This window comes from Lissotriton helveticus, chromosome 6 (assembly GCF_964261635.1).
Source record: "Lissotriton helveticus chromosome 6, aLisHel1.1, whole genome shotgun sequence".
In the NCBI taxonomy this organism is placed as follows: domain Eukaryota; kingdom Metazoa; phylum Chordata; class Amphibia; order Caudata; family Salamandridae; genus Lissotriton; species Lissotriton helveticus.
Window position 1 is genome coordinate 54,493,846 of NC_136067.1, and position 16,468 is coordinate 54,510,313.

Sequence of the window (16,468 nt, forward strand, 5' to 3'; positions counted from 1 at the left end):
GCCTCTTTCCCGACATAGACATCTCCCTCACTTTGGCTTACGTACACCATACTTCTGTGTTCCTTTCTTGTTCTGTGTTTCATAGGGAAGACCTTGTGCCTTCAGTTTCTTAAGACTTGTGAGGGCAGCTGTACTTTACCCCCATGTTAACATCCTAAAGGCAGCCTAGTGGTATAGGGCCCCTTCCTCCCCAGAGTCATCCATTTGGAACTATTCTTCAATCTGGGATTGTAGATCTGCTTGCAAACAGAATCTCCTAGGATGACTGGATGTAGTATCCATCTTCTCAAACAGTTTGTGATAGGGTCCTAGTGTACAATAAGGTTGTATGATGGAGTGTATATTGTGGTCCTGTACTACCGCTGTAGGGTTACTGGTGATTAAGATGTAGGCAGTTCTAGAATATGTGTAATGTATGTGTGTGATACATGTGTTTGAAAAATATGTAATTTTTCTGGTCAGCATGAATCTTTTCACGAGTCATGCAAGCTTAGCTCCTTAGTTGTGTTTTTTGAGTTTCTTAGTGAGGCCTTGGTGTGAATGGATCCTCCAATCTTTTTATCACATCCTAGACTAAATTATAGTCTCCTGTTACTATCATATGCCTTTCAACAAATTCTGCTAGGGTGTCGAAGAAAGATACTCTAAATCAGCCATGTGTTGCTTTGGGGCGCATACAGTGGCTATTGTGATTTATCAGTTTTGGTTTGAAACCATCGGGAACCTACCCTCCTTCTCTTCCTTGATGTTTATGGATATACATCCCAGGGATTTTTGAAGAAAAATAACTGTCATTGTGCGTTGTTTGGGCTGATGATCAAAAAGTAACAGGCTAATGTTTATGCATGAGTCGGATTTCTTCCTAAGTTAGATGTTTATCCTACTGTTTTATTAGATAATAGCCTTCCTACCATAGCGGGCTCCACAATGCCACAATTTTTTAGATTTTTGTGAACAACCCCATAACTAGGGCATTTAGTGTGTATTTTAAGGAACTACGTATCAGAAACGAATCGCCTGTGTTAGAGAGCATGGTCCTTAAGGTCAAAACGAACCCTTAGTAATTCACTAATCTCGCCTCTCCTTCGCTCCATATATATATATTTTTTTAATTACATTTTATTGAGGAACAGAAACATGAGACACAAAAATCCGTGCAGTATCACAATACACAGCAGTAAGGTACAGTCCAAAACAGGCACAGAATGACAATGAGGTACTTTACAGCAACTTGAGGACCAAGGAGTGGTAAAGTCGCTGCCCCAATAACCTCAGGGCCCCCCCCCCCCTCCCCAAGGGGCACACATAAAAGAACAATAGCCGAGTGGGACAGTAGGCAACAGGGGCGTCAATAGGAGAAACCGTTAGGGGGCCTGGCACGAGCCGGCACCGGTGGCCGCCGCGGACCAATGGCCGGCGGGGAACGTGGGAGAGGCAACGCTGCTGGGGCGGGAGCCGGAAAAGGAGATGGGCGACAAGGGGGCCAATCGGACAACAGAGCGGGAGTAACACAATCTCAACACTATAGACCCGGGGTCACATCCCCCCCAGAGGGAACACACATAAAAATTAAAAAAAAGCAGCAGAAGGGCTTGTGAAACAGGGAAGGCGCCAAGGGAAAAAGGTGAGGGGGACAGTCACTGACCAACACCGGCGGCTGCTGCGGACCCCGGGCCAGTGGGGCGCGCGGGAGAAGCAGCGCCGCTGGAGTGGGAGCGGGAGAGGAGATAGGCAACCAAGGGGGCCCAAATGTCGACAGGGCGGGACCTGGCTTGGCATCAAATTCCAAAACTCATATAGGAGTGTCTGACAGCAAGAGGCATCCTCCAGCCAACTTACAACCTTAGGAGCGGGCCGCCGACCCCAACACATGGCCACCCTACGCCTGGCTAGCACCAATAGCATCGCGATCAGATGGTGAGGGGCATCAGGACAAAATTTAACAAAGCCGAGGAGACACAAGGGGGGGGGGGGGGTCTGGGCACACAACCGCACCGGTGATGTCAGAAATAATGGAACAAACCACCTGCCAGAACTCGTGTACCTTAGGACAAAGCCATACCAAATGAGCAAAGTCTGCGGCGGGAACAGCCCAACGCATACAAGAGTCCTCAGGGATAAGCCCAAGCCGGTGGAGCTGCACCGGAGTGTGGTAAAACCTGTGCAAGTACTTGAAATGAATCAGACGGAGCCGATAATTCGGTGAGAGCTTTTTTGTTTGACTACCGCAATAAAGCCAGTCGGTCTCCAAGATGTCAATACCAAGGTCCGCACCCCATGCCTCCCGCGCCCGAGCCGAGGAAATGGGGGAAGAAAACAGGGTAAAGGCATATAGTTTGGTGACCAACTTGTGTGGCGACATGGAAGTATTTACAAAATCTAGAGCCGGGAAGGTAGGCGGCAGTTGTGGGAAGGTAGGGTGCATTTCCTGTCAAGTGACCCGCAACTAATAGAATAAAAGCGTATCCTGCAACGTTGGAGACTCTGGAAGCGAGTAGAAGGAGTTCTCAGGAAAGAGATCCACTAAAGTCCTCAAGCCCAATCGCGCCGCATGACGAGACATGCTGGAAGACTGAAGGGACGGAAAGTCTGGGTATTCCATAATTGGCATAGCATTGGCAGAGAGAAGAGAGAGACCAGAAAGCCGGCGCAGGGAAGACCATGCCGGCGCAGCGTCTCAACCGTATCAACCTCTGCCCGGGTGCGCACCGCAGGAGCGAACAGCGCAGTAGATAGTGGCCAGGGGGAAGCGACGTCAGTCTCCACTGCTATGTGGGGCTGATAGGGGGTAGGGTGAATCCAAAAATGCAAGAAGCTGGCCTGAGCGCATAAGGCGTAGAGCGGAAAGTCAGGCGCACCCAAACCGCCAGCAGACCTAGGCCAGGGTCAGGATATTATAGGCCACCCTGGGCTGCCGCCCCGCCCATGCCAGCGAGATGACTGGAGAACGCAATTTGTGAAAGAAATGATTAGTGAGGGTATAGGTATGTTCGAAAAGAGGTAAAGGAATTTTGGGAGGACCACCATCTTGGCTATAGCGATGCGGCCGGCCAGGGACAACGGCAATCGGCTCCACGAAGGGATCTTAGATTCATACCAGTCCACCGCCCGCCCAAAGTTCGCCCTCCAAAGTTCATCCAAGTCTCTACTCAACCAAATGCCCTAGTAACGCGTGGGACCAGATGCCCACTCAAACGGGAAGTCCGTCGCAAAGGAGAAGGTGGCATCAGTCAAGGGGAAAAGAACAGACTTACTCCAGTTTACCTGGTTGCCCGAGAGCCTGCCAAATCGAATGACCTCCCGAACTAGGGGACTGAGGTTTTCCTGGGGATGACAGACATAGAGAGTGATGTCGTCCACATACATAGAGACGAGGAGGGAGCGGGACGAGAAGCCAATGCCTGTGTGAGTATGGTGCTGCTGTAATCTGGTGGCCAGGGGCTACTTTCGCGATAGCAAAAAGCATGGGCGATATCGGGCACCCCTGGCGGGTGCCGCGGGTTATGTTGATGGGGCCAGACACCTGGCCATTAATGCGAAGAAGGGCTGTGGGACTGGTGTAAAGGAGTTTAATATTGCGCAAACAGTGTGCACCGAATCCCCTACGCGGAAGGACATAGAAAAGGAAAGGCCACTCCAGCGTATCAAACGCCTTTGTGGCGTCGAGCAGGGCAGCAACGGCCGGAAGATTAGGATTAATTTGGTGTAAAACGGAAAAGATAGTGCGGAGATTGTGGGAGGTAGCCCTACCAGGAATAAGACCAGATTGATCGGGGAGGGCAATGGGGGGCATAAGTAAAAGAAGATTAGAAGCAATCATTTTGGCAAATATTTTATTATCGATATTTATAAGGGAAAGAGGGCGATGGGAGTCTTGGCGGTCGGCGGGCTTGTCAGGTTTAAGGAGCAGGGTTATTAAAGCCTCACGCAGGGACGGCGGGAAGATGTCTGTGTCAAAAGAATCATTGTACATAGCCGCGAGGTGCGGTTCCAGGATTGCAGCGAACGATTTATAAAACGAGGCAGGCAGGTCGTCTAGGCCTGGTGCCTTGTCACTGGGTAGGCTGCTGATGGCTGCCAAAATTTCTTCCCTGGAAAAAGGCTCATCAAAGAATTTACGGTGGTAGTCTTCGAGCCAGACAAGGGCAATGGACTCGAAATATCGATCAAACTCCTCCAGGGACAGAGGAGTGCCGGCAGAATAGAGTTGAGAGTAAAAGTAGAAGAAACAGGACTTAATTTCTTCCGGGGAGGTGGTCCGGTCATAACCACCGTCACTAAGAGCTGTGATATAGGAGGCTGCACGTGGAGGATGCAGAAGGTTTGCAAGGGTACGCCCCGGGCAATTCCCTTCCCCAAAACGACTGGCCCGACCCTCCCTGCCAAGGAAGGACAACTCACGGCCGGCCTCATCTGAAAAGTCGGAGTGTTTTTGACGTAGTAGTACCAACGTCTCAGGGCTGAGGCACGCCGCCTGGTTGACATCTAAATCCCTGATCTCCCCCTCCAGTTTCGCCAAGGTGGAGCAAATTGAGCGGAGAACGCCCGCCTGTCTGGAGATACATACACCCCGGATGAAAGCCTTGAAACCCTCCCATAGTGTGGAAGCAGTCGACGGAACCCACGTTGAGAATGAAATAGTTGGTGATCGCGATTTGGATTTCTTCACAGAACAGAGTCGCTGAGGGCATTGGGAGAAAGACGCCACGTAAAGGCCCGACGCTGAGAATAAGGAGGCCTGAGATGAAGCTGGACCGGCGCATGATCGAAGAGGGTGCAAGCCATGTGTGACACATCGACGATCCAGGACAAGACATCCGATGAAGTTAGCCAGAGATCAATTCTTGACCAACAACCCCTCGCACCAGTGACGCAAGTGCCTTCCCGGGCGTTGGGTCGTAGATGGCATCAGGCATCGTAGAGTGAATTATCAGTTAAAATAGACGAAAGAGCGGTAGCAGCGAGCGGATGGGACATATAAGAGCCAGATCGATCCAAGGTTGCTGAGAGAGTGACATTAAAATCTCCACCCCAAACTATTGTCGCGGGACCGCCGGAGGAGACAAGATGCCAAATATGATGAAAGAACTCCAGGTCATCAGAGTTCGGGCCGTAAACCGCAGCGATTGTGACAGGCTGAGCCAGTAATAAACCATGGAGAATTACATACCTTCCTTCTGGGTCAACAAGAGCACGGGAGGTCTGCCAAGGGAGACCTCGACGCAACAGGATTGAGACACCCCTGGCATAGGATGAGTAGGTGGAAGAGTGGGATTCCCCCCAGTGGCGAGATTGTAGTCTGAAGACAGAACTGGGTAGCAGCTGCGTCTCCTGTAAAAGGCATATGTCCACCCTGTGGCGCTGTAGATGTGCACGAACAGGACGAGCCTTACGATAATCATTCAGGCCGCGGACATTCCATGTCCAACAGATTATTTCAGCCATAATGGGTAGGACAGAAAGCACCATGATGCAGAGCGAACAGCAGGCAGCACAGACCTACATAGCCCATGCTGAGAGTGGGGGAGTCAAAGAATAGCTGGGGGGAGCGCAAATGAGGAGCAGCCCAGAGGAGTAGAAACCACCCCCGGTAGGTTACCAGCAGCAAAGCGGCATGAAGGGACAGCGTGAGCAACTGACAGGCCGACCTGGCTTGGAGGGCGAGGCGCAAAAGAAGAAGACATCAGCACCCCACGTGCTGGACAATGGGGGGACGTGACCCATGAAACAACAGAAGCATCGATGAGGCATTGAATAGAGCTGCAAGGCATAACTGGAAAGCACAATCTGGAAAAAACTGAACATTGCACTGTGGAGGAGTCAAGTCCATACAAAATGCGGGGTGATAGCGACTTGCAACAGAGTTGTGCAGAAAGCACAATGCAACATCAAAGCAAATTGCGAGTTCAAATAGACAATTGTGAAGGAGCTGTGCAAAGAGCACAGTACAGTGTCAAAAACCAAACAAGAACTGGCCCAACCTCCGAGCCATCTCCCTCCCCAAACCACCCCCAGCAACCCAAACAGAAAGAGACCCAACCACCCCGCACCCACACCAACCCTTTAATCAGGCTGAGAATTCCACCCACACCACCCAAGGAACCCACAACTTGGAGGGGGCAACATACAGTGAACAAAGGGAATCATCCCGGTGAGGGCATGGCAGGACTCAGCGAACACCCCCGCAGAGTAGCAGGGTGGCCAAGCAGGAATGGAATGGCGACATCGAAGACGGTTTGTAGGTGAAACAAAAGCAACAAAACAGTGTCCGCACAATTAGTCATTATCACTTAAGCAACCGGCTGATTCATGTGGAGACTTCGGAGGGGAGTATCTGGATTCCTTGTCGAGTCTCTTGGCAAAAGCAAGGGCCTCTCGCGGGTCAGGAAACACAAGAGTCTTGGAGCCCTGTCGGACCCTAAGCTTCGCCGGATATGCCAGAGAGTATGAAACCTCAAGCTTCTGGAGGATGCGCTTGGCTGGCAGAAACTCTCTTCTAGCAGTTTGAACAGTCAGGTTGTAGTCCGGATAGAAAGAGAGAGTATTTCCCTGGTGCGTGATGGTGCCCTTGTCGCGATCTGCCTGCAGAATGGCATTGCGATGTTGGAAGTTCAGAAACTTTGCCACAATGGGGCGGGGAGACAAGCCATGACCAGGACGCGGGCCAAGGGAACGATGAGCGCGTTCCACGACAGAGTGAAGAGAGGACACCCCCGAAGATTTCCCTGAGGAATTGCTCGACAAAGCCTTCCATCTTGGAGATGTTGGTGGACTCGGGAAGGCCCATGATCCGGAGGTTACTCCGACTGGAGCGAGCCTCCAAATCTTCATTCTTCCCCAGAATTACGGCCAGGAATTTATCCATCTGGAGTAACTTCTGCCTGTCCTGTGTAGCCGTGTCCTCGGCGTCGGAGATCCTGGACTCCACGTGGAGAAGTCTGTTGTCGTGGAGTCAACACGTGCCTTTACGGAGTCGGGGCAAGCGGATAACTGCTCAAGCTGGGAAGCGATGCCTGTGACGGTCGATTTGACCTCTAGCATAATCGCCTTAAGATCGTCGTCGCGGCTCGGGGGAGGTTCCATCATCACAGCAGAGTCGGCTCCGTCCAAGCCTGCGCCGTCCTGATGTGAGGATCTCCTTAGTTCGAAGGCAATCTTGGTCTGCTTAGGGTCCGACTTCCCCATGGCGATGCACAGTTCTGAATAGACACCAATTCACACAGAGAGGGGAAAAAGCCAGCAGGGCAGGAGGATGAGCAGGCGGTGAGCGGCCAGCAGACTCGTCCCCCACAGGAAGGCACGGATCGTGGTTGGCAGCCGGGAATGGAGGAGAGGAGCTAGGAGAACAGTCCTTAGTCCGGGCATTACCAGCGAGAGAGGAGGAGGGGGGGAGAACTGGGGCACAGCGCGGTGCGAAGCCTTCCGTTCCGAAGCAGCAGACAGTGGGTAACGGGGCCAGCAGCCAGGACGCCCCCCTGGGTCTTAAGGGACAGCACAAAGTCTGAGGAAGCAGCCAGGGTGGAAGAAGTGATCCGCGGGGGGCGGCGCGCCCCTGAGACAGGCAAGAGAGGGCAGCTGGCCGGCCCCGGGCAGTAGCAGTCGGAAAGCCCAGGAACTCACCAACAGGCAGGGCAGCCGCACACCAGAGCACCAGGGAGAGGCAGGGGAGAGACAGGCGATGTAGGGTCACAACGACCACCCTTTAGGCCCAACAACCAGCAAGAGACAAGACACGGGGAGCCAGTCCACGGGAGGCACGCGCAGCCTATGCGGCCCACGGCCATTTATTTATTTATTTATTTATTTATTTGGCTTATAGAGCGCGACAGATACCCAAAAAGGGCTTCCCGGCGCTAAGCAGAATAATGAACTAGAGGGATAGGAAAGGATTATGTATGGGAGGTCAAAGGAGGTCACTGGTTAAAGAGCCAGGTCTTAATGGCTTTACGAAAGTACGCATACCTGCTTTCAAGGCGGAGCGGTTGGGGAAGGGAATTCCAGAGTTTTGGGCCGAGGAGGGAGAAAGATCTACCTCCCATCCTTGCCCGACGTGTCTTAGGGACGCAGAAGAGACCTTGGGTGGCAGATCTTAGGCAGCGGGCAGGCATATAGGTGTGCACAAGGGTCTGGAGATATTTGGGAGCCTTGCCCCACTTTATCCTGTGCATGAGGCTGAGAATATTAAATTTGACCCTATTTTCGATTTTAAGCCAGTGGAGTGCCTTGAGGTGGCTGGACATACGGTCTCTCCTGTTGCATTTGCAGAGCAGCCTGGCTGCCGCATTCTGTACCAGTTGGATGCGCTTTGTAATTGCCTGAGATGCCCCTAAATAAAGGACATTCCCGTAGTCCAAGCGGGAGGTAATTAATGCATTTATCACCGTCTTTTGAGTGTCATCAGGGAGCATCCATATGATCTTTCTGAGCCATCTTAAGATTGTGAAACAGATGGCTGAGAGGGCGTTCACCTGGGGCTCCATGGTTAGTTCTCTGTCAATGATAAAGCCCAGATTGCGGACCTGGTGTGATGGTATTGGCAGAGGGCCCATTTCAGATGGCCAGTGTCTGGAATTCCAGAGGTTCTGGTCGGGGCCTACTATCAGAACCTCGGTTTTACTGCCGTTGAGTTTGAGCATGTTTTTGTTCATCCAAGATGAGATGTCCCTAAGGCCTGCCTGAAGGCGTGAAGGAGTTTCAAGGTTGTCATTTGACAGAGAGAAAACTATTTGGGAGTCATCAGCATATGTGTACATGATGAGACCTGCGGCTTCAGCGATCTGGGCCAACGGGGCTGCATAGAGGTTAAAAAGCAGGGGGCTTAATATTGATCCTTGTGGGACCCGGTGCGGAGAGAAATGGACCTTAGATGTTGCATTGCTGGAGGAGATTTGGAATGTCCTGAGCGTCAGAAAAGATGCTATCCATTCTAATGCCTTACCTCTTATGCCTATCTTGGAGAGGGATGCGAGCAATGTTTGGTGGGAGATGGTATCAAACGCCGCGCTGAGGTCCAAAAGGATCAGCGCTCGATGGAAAGGAGCTGTTCCAGTCTCACCTTTGCTCCCCCGAGGCCGGCCACAGAGCTGAGCGTCGGGAACGGCAGGCCCGACAGCGCCGAATAGCAGATGCTGGGCAGAGCGCAGCGGCCTGCACACACTGGGGGGGGGAGTTGATAGTCAGGGTATCATTTTACTCTTGCAGGGACTCCAGCTTCCATTTAAACAAGGCATCTATGGACTCCAGGCATACCATCTTTGTTTCTATGTTTTGTGCTCATCCAGTCTATTTCTGCCCTAAGGATGCTTATTTGGTGCTTTGTTCCACATTAAAGTCTGACAGTACTTTTATTAGGTCTGTTTTCATCCACCTCTTTAAATTCCACCTTGAAAGTCTATAAGATTGCTAAAAGATTTTTCCTCGGTTATTGCCATGCTGTCTTTAGAGAATCATTGGACTGTGCATTGTCAGTCATTGAGGTTGTTGCCTTGGTTTTTGCGAATGTGTCTTTTGGAAGGCATGTGAGTTCACATCTTCCAGTTGTCTTTTATCAACCAGAGCAGCATACACAACTGGGGCTCCTTGAGATTAGGAGTGCATCTTTTGCACTGATCAGGTGGTGCACTCGCCCCCTTTGGCCAGACTGCTTTGTCCCTTGTGCCTTATTTTGTTACTTTTTTGTAGGTGTAGAGGATCTGCTTTGCTTAATCAACATTCACCAAATTCGTGGCACACGTTAGGATATGAATATACAATGAAGTTCTTTTGTTAAGACCTTCGTGGTCAAGAAAATAGTGGTCGACATCAGTAGCTTCTTAAGGTTGTTTATTTAATTGTTTTCATAAGCAGAAAGGAAACAACAACCAGCCGACACGTGTTTCGTCATGCGGGAACGTGTTCCAGAGACTCTTCAGGGCTGCAAGGAAGGGCCAAGTAACAATGTAGATCGTTCTACCGGTGATAATTCTAACCCAGAGTAACGGGTTTACAGGGTGATGATCTGATGTCAATGAAGTGGCGAGGCAAAGTGAAAGCGGGTAGGACGGGTAGGACGGTATGTCCACTAACCCGCGACGAGGATTCAAAGTATCCCTTAGGCAAGAATTTAGTTTGGAGATAGTTTGGTTGATGCAAGGGCCAGGATGACCTGAGTGTTATCTGCATATGACACTAGGACAAGCCCATGTGTGTGATCAATTTCAGCCAGGGGGCGAACATACAAGTTGAATAGTGAGCCTTGAGCGCCGTCCCCTTGATAGTGTAGGTCGGGCCACTCAAGACACATAGAAGAACTAGATGATCAAGATGCATATTTTAAGAGACGAGCTGAAAGAGCAACCCTGGAAGCCAAACTCCTGGCTATAGAGAAAGAAATGTCCGAGCTGGGTCAAGAGCCCATAAGTGGTGGCAGCAACAAAGTAAATCGAGAGAGCGAGGAAACTTTTAATCCCGATATACGCAAAGAAATTGACCCCAAATATGTTGAGGGTGATCTTACCAAATAGTTTACAGCCTTTGAGAGGATGTGTAAAATGAGGACGTTACACCAGGAATTGAGGCTCCCTACTGTAGGAGTTATTCTCAGTAATGTGCAGGGATAGACTTCTGACACTGGATGAGTTACAAGCTGAGTCCCATCCTGAAGGGAACCCTGATTGAGGGCATTGGGCTAACCACTGAGGAATACAGGATTAAGTTCAGGGAGACTCTTAAAACCTCGAGTCAATTGTTGATATATATCTTTGATTTCTCAGTCAAAACACTAGGTGGCTTACATCGCTTGGCTTTACTCCTGGCGGATATTGATAAGACCTATATAGGGCTCAGATTCCTGTCCTACCAGCCACTGTATACAGACTCAACTGCCTCGGTTCGTATGGCCGGATCAGTGTCTGCCCTGCTCCCCAATCGGCGGGGCACTAGACAGGGTTGTCCCATGTCCCCCTTGTTATTTGCCCTGGCTACCTGGGTAAGGGTTGCCCCACAGGTACGAGGCTTTGAGTGGTCTAGGGAGATATCAGGCTGAATAGAATTGTATGCAGACAATGTGTTATTCTTTCTTACAGACCCGGTAATCTCTGGACCCCGGATTGTGAGAATCATGCAAATCTTCGGTAAGACCTCTGGCTCTTCTTGAACGTTGGAAAGTCAATGCTGTTTCTGTTGTGGGGCTTGCCGAGGGGCGTCGATTGGGCTATTGGGTGGTCTCTAGCGGTTGATTGATTTGAACACCTTGGAGTGTCCTTGACATACGTTTCGGCATTCTCATGGGAACTTAATCTAGCCCCGTTGCTAGGGCGAGTTAAGACTGAGGTCAGGTCTTGGTCCCCATTCCCTTTATCCATATACGGCCTATCTCCCATATTTAAGATGCACTCATTACCTCGTCTCCTGAACCATCTGTAAAACTATCTGTATCCGGTGCCACCCCAAGGTTCCAACAGATTAACACGATGCTGAGTCAGATAATGTGGAGGTGGTGGCGTCTCTCAAGTGGCCTTTTGAACCTGCTTTAAGTCCACATACTGTGGAGGTATGGCAGCTGCTGATATTCCATCATACAGTGCTACCTCTCACCTGCTGGTTATCAACGAGTGGTGCTATTGCTCGCAAAACGATCCAGCCTACGTCGTGAAGAGGTGGGTGATCAAGGAGACACCTGTACCTAACCTTGTATATAGTGGATCGAATATTAGTACCGTCTCACCCACAACTAGAGTGGTGATACTGATGTGATGATGTTTTTTACGTAGAATGGGGTGATGGAGATGCCTAACACAAAAGACACCGTTGTGGCAGGGCACTCTCACTCCACAGGTGATGAGATTGAGGGGCTTCGCAGAATGGGACCACATAGATATATCTACATTGTGTGATGTCATGCTTGGCCACATACCCAAGAGTGTCAATCCAAATTTTTGATGTCCCATGGACAATTCTATAAATATCTGCAGTTGCTTCATGCCTTTTTCCCCTGCATTCGGGCTCTTTCAACCCTCCTAGATGTCAATCCGCTTGTAGGTAAGCTCTCAATGGGATACCTTGGCAGTCACAAGACATTCAGAATATATCAGACTCTTGTTACAAACCGCTCCGCTATGTTAGATGCCCACAGGATGGCCTGACAAAAGGATCTCAGTTATAAAGGTGATAATGTTTGGGTAGAAGCCTTGGAATCTCCTTGTGGAGGTGTAATATCTTCCCGCAGTTAAAATATCTTCATAGAGCCTACTTTACTAGACACCAGTTGTGGCACATGGGACTTATTAGCTCTCCTATATGCCTGCGGTGCGAGATCGAGAAAGGTACCTTTTTACATACAGTGTTGGGCTGAAAGGTGCCAGACTGCTTCTGGAGGGGTATTGTCTCTTGCTTGGCTGAGTTGCTTGCATGGGCTATGCCGCCTACCCCGAAACTGATAATTTTGCATAGTACAGAAGATATAAGCGTCATCTATTATTTCTGGGCCTAACCATGGCCTAGAGAGATAATGCAAGACAGTGTAAGGTTGCTGAACCGCTGATTCTAGGTGCTTGAAACTGGGGCATGGACTTTTGCATGGGACTTGAGATCAAGGTATTTCAGGCACGCGGTTGCCCCCAAAAACATCCGAAAATCTAGCGGAGGTGGGCGGACTATCAGGGGTTGATTTTAGAACCTATATAAACTGCTGCGCTGCAATTGGATACTGAAATTAGATGATATGGTCCGAACGCATGAGAGGATCCTTGGAGTTTATAACATATGTTTGTATTAGTCTTTGGACGCTGGGTTGGGGTGGGTACGGGTGGGCTGATGTGCATTTGTTTATGTTCTCTGAGACTCTTTTAAATCTTTTTCTTTTCTTTGCCACACTTTTGCTGATTTCTTTGTTGGAGACGATGTTCTACTATCCATCATGTTGTGTAATGTATATGCCAGTGGCCTGGCTGGGTCATGTTATTGGCAAAAACTCAATAACAGGAAAGATGTGGACAGGAACGATGTGGGATACAAAGGGGAAAACCCAGAGTCTTCCAAAGGCCCCCCAAAACCTGTTTCTGAGGGTGGGCCTGAGACTCTTCCCAATCCAAGGGTGGGTACAATGGTAAAAACTGATATCCCAAGAAGGCTTGATGCCATATCTCTAAACAGAATGGTAATCAAACTGGGGTTCTACTTGTCACAAAAGGGTTACCACTAGTCCAGCACCCACAGGGGTTGCTAGTCTCCAGATTGCTTACAACTCAACGCCCTCAAAACCGAGGTGATGGTATTAGGGAAACATCCTGATCTGTGGGGTGCAAGTTGGTGGCCTAACGAGCTGGGTCCCCCCCCAAAACCTGTTTCTGAACTAAAAAATCTTGGCGTTTGGTTAGACTCCAAACTAACCTTCGCATGTCACACTAAGAAGGTAGCATCTATGTGCTTCGGCATCCTGCGCGGTTTGAGGCCTATCCTCAAATTTTTTGATGCCCCCACACGCCAGATGGTGATTCAAGCTAGCGTCTTATCGAGGCTTGATTACGCAAGTTCGCTGTTTTTAGGCGCTAATCAGGCGGAGGTCCTGCGACTCCAACGGGTACAGAATGCGGCCGCCAGGGCTCTGGTGGGCCTACCTCGCTTCTGCTCAGCCCGCAGTACAATTTTTAAATTGCACTGGTTACCTGTAATCAGACGCATAGAGTTTAAGACCCTTTGTTTTGCGTTTAAAATTCTTAATACTGATACCCCTACCATCCTCCAACACCTCCTGACTCTGTACACTCCCTCACGCAGACTTCGTTCTGCAGGTCAAAAGCTAGCACTTGTCCCACGCTTCCAAAAGTGTAGATTAGGCGGTCGATCATTCACAGTGCTGGAATGCGCTTCCTGCCCACATCCGATCTCTAGAAGATCTTTTTATTTTCAGGAAAGCTGTTAAAACCTATCTTTTCCCCCTGCCCTATTAAAATTTCGCTACTTTTCTTTGCTCTTGTTAGTTGTGTTACCCTCTCAGTTATAGCGCCGGGACCCCCCTTTGCTGGGGCAGCTGTGCGCTCAAAAAATTGATTAACATAACAGATGGGATCTTTAGTGGGCCATGACCAGGTTCTGTCTTTGGCTCTGAACTGATTATGTTCATAACTTTATAAGCACTATGCTGCTCAACTTAACCCTTTAGCTACCTCACATGTGCGAGTAGGCACTGATACAAGAGGAAGTTGATCCTATCACTATAGAATCTGCAATTAAGTAACTAAAGCCTAACAAAACACAAAAGAGTTACTAGCAAAAGTATTTTACAATTGCGTTGTCAAACCTTCTTCTTGTGCTTTCTGAGCAGAAAGGGTTTCTTCATTAAGGTTTCATTAGCTGCAATTTGAGGAGACCCTATTGTACTATTCGCAGTGACTGAGGAGATGTAGATGGTGGCAGCAGTACTCTATGCTGAAAGAGTGCTGAACTTATCTGAACTTCTGTACCTGGGTCTACCTTCTGCAGTTTTTAAGATGGTGTGAATTTGGCCTTGGGATAGGTAACCTACTCTGGGCTAACAAACATTAGTTCAATTAATGTGTAGTGCTTAGTATCTGCAAGTGTATCCTAAACAATTAGCTTTATTTGACTTGCTGGATTTTATTAACTTCCTGAATTGACCTGCATTTGTATACGCTTTTGTAACATAGATTTCCTGTCCCTTCCAGTAAAGCCACTGGTAACGTGGGACAGTACTGACGTTGCGTCTCTGTATGCTTGAATAGTTGGCATTCGCATTTCACTCTTGCCTCCTCCTCCTCTTGTTTTGCTCCTCGTGCACAACCAGCAACAGGCTGTTGTTTATATGACTTTATTTTTGTATTTCAGTTTTGCAGGTATTTGAATCATTATCGTGGTTTAGTAAAAGAGTGTGTTATGCTCAGGTGTTTTTAAGTTGATTAAATGTCCCCTTCCAGGTTTAGTCTTTGATTTCAAATGTTCTTCTATGCTCCATAAAGCCTTCCTTTTCACATGTGCTTTCCTGTCTTCATTCAGGGCGCTATTGTATGGTGGAATGCGGGAGTCTCAACCTGAGGCAGAGATCACTCTTCATGACACTACAGCCGACGCATTTACAATGCTGATGAAGTACATCTATACGGGACGGGCCACTCTGCGTGATGAGAAGGAGGAGGTGTTACTGGACTTTCTGAGCCTTGCTCATAAGTATGGCTTTCCTGAACTGGAGGACTCATCCTCAGAGTACCTTTGTACCATCCTTAACATACAAAATGTGTGTATGATTTACGATGTGGCGAGTCTCTACTCGCTATCAAAACTTACCGGCACTTGTTGTATGTTCATCGACCGAAACGCTCCAGAAGTACTTTCCAGCGAGGGGTTCTTATCACTCTCTAAGGTAAATTTTTTTATATCTGTATTTTCTTTTTCCATTGTATTTACTTAACAAAGTAAGAGAGGCTTGTGATTATGTGTATGGTTTCTGGTTTTCAGTGAAGACTGATTCTAACTGATAAAACACCACCAAAGGGAATAATTGCTTTTCTGTGGAAACTGGAAAGCACTGGCTTCAAAGCAGTGTAAGTGCTGACCCACATCATATGTTTTACTATGATAGATGATCCTGTTATGCCTAATTCAGGCCATGGTAAGCCATTTAGTTAGCGCTTGTGATCGTCTGCATAGTACCTTGACCTGCTGGTCTTTCACCCTTGATTTTGGAGGGTGGCTTAACTCATCATGCTTTAGCTTACTGATTCCTGCTCATGGCTTTGTGGTGGTCAGCATGCCTTATCTAAGCCTAGCGCAAGTAGCTGCACCATAATTCCATCCTCCTTCCATTAAAGGTAATTTCGACTTCTGAAACCTCAGGTAACAGAATTGTGCCAATGGAGATCACTGTGCTTATGGATGCTCCTATAAAGCACACACCCAAGATTCCAGTTCTTAATTTTTATCCTGGTGGTAAAAAAAGACATGAATATAGGAACTGCTTCCTCTGTGCATTGCCCATGTGCAAGCCCACAAGGAGTCAATGCACCGGTTTTCGTTAGTTGCTTTGCCTACAGTGCACACATTAATTGGGAAAATGTATGAATAAATGTATGAGCTGTAGAAAGCACAGCTCAGAAAAATGGAGAGGCAAGTATGTGTGATGTCTGCAGCTCATGGTCTAACTCTTATATTTATTTACAATGTTAATGTATGTCTTGCAAATCGAGCAATTTCAGTATAAACTGGAGCATGTTCCACTTATGAGCTTATGTACTGATGCCAAATGTGTTCATCATATGGCCACGAGATTACCAAGTTCAGCCTTCATTGCTGCTGCCTCCTAAGTCAAAATCAAGCTGGGAACTTATGGGGCTGACGGAAGGCTTGACACTTGGCAACATCAGAAAGTGCCTTGTGCAACTCTCACACAGCCTCAAAAGGAGGACAGTCCCCACACTCCCTTCAGCTAGAGGCCCAGGTGCCTGACAAAACTCAGTGTTCGTGAATCATGGGATCT

The 16,468-nt window shown here is 48.8% G+C and overlaps 1 protein-coding gene across 2 annotated transcripts in view; it reads left to right on the plus strand.

Annotated features, from left to right (window-relative positions):
* BTBD9 (BTB domain containing 9) overlaps positions 1-16,468 on the plus strand; it is a 751,707-nt gene that overhangs the window by 68,874 nt on the left and 666,365 nt on the right. Inside the window, exons 3-4 of one of the 2 annotated variants that reach the window (XM_078647358.1) lie at positions 11,064-11,111; positions 14,992-15,355. In XM_078647358.1, the coding sequence (XP_078503484.1) occupies positions 11,064-11,111; positions 14,992-15,355 (412 nt within the window). The remainder of the gene's footprint in view (positions 1-11,063; positions 11,112-14,991; positions 15,356-16,468) is intronic. The other variant, XM_078647359.1, reaches the window with a different exon arrangement.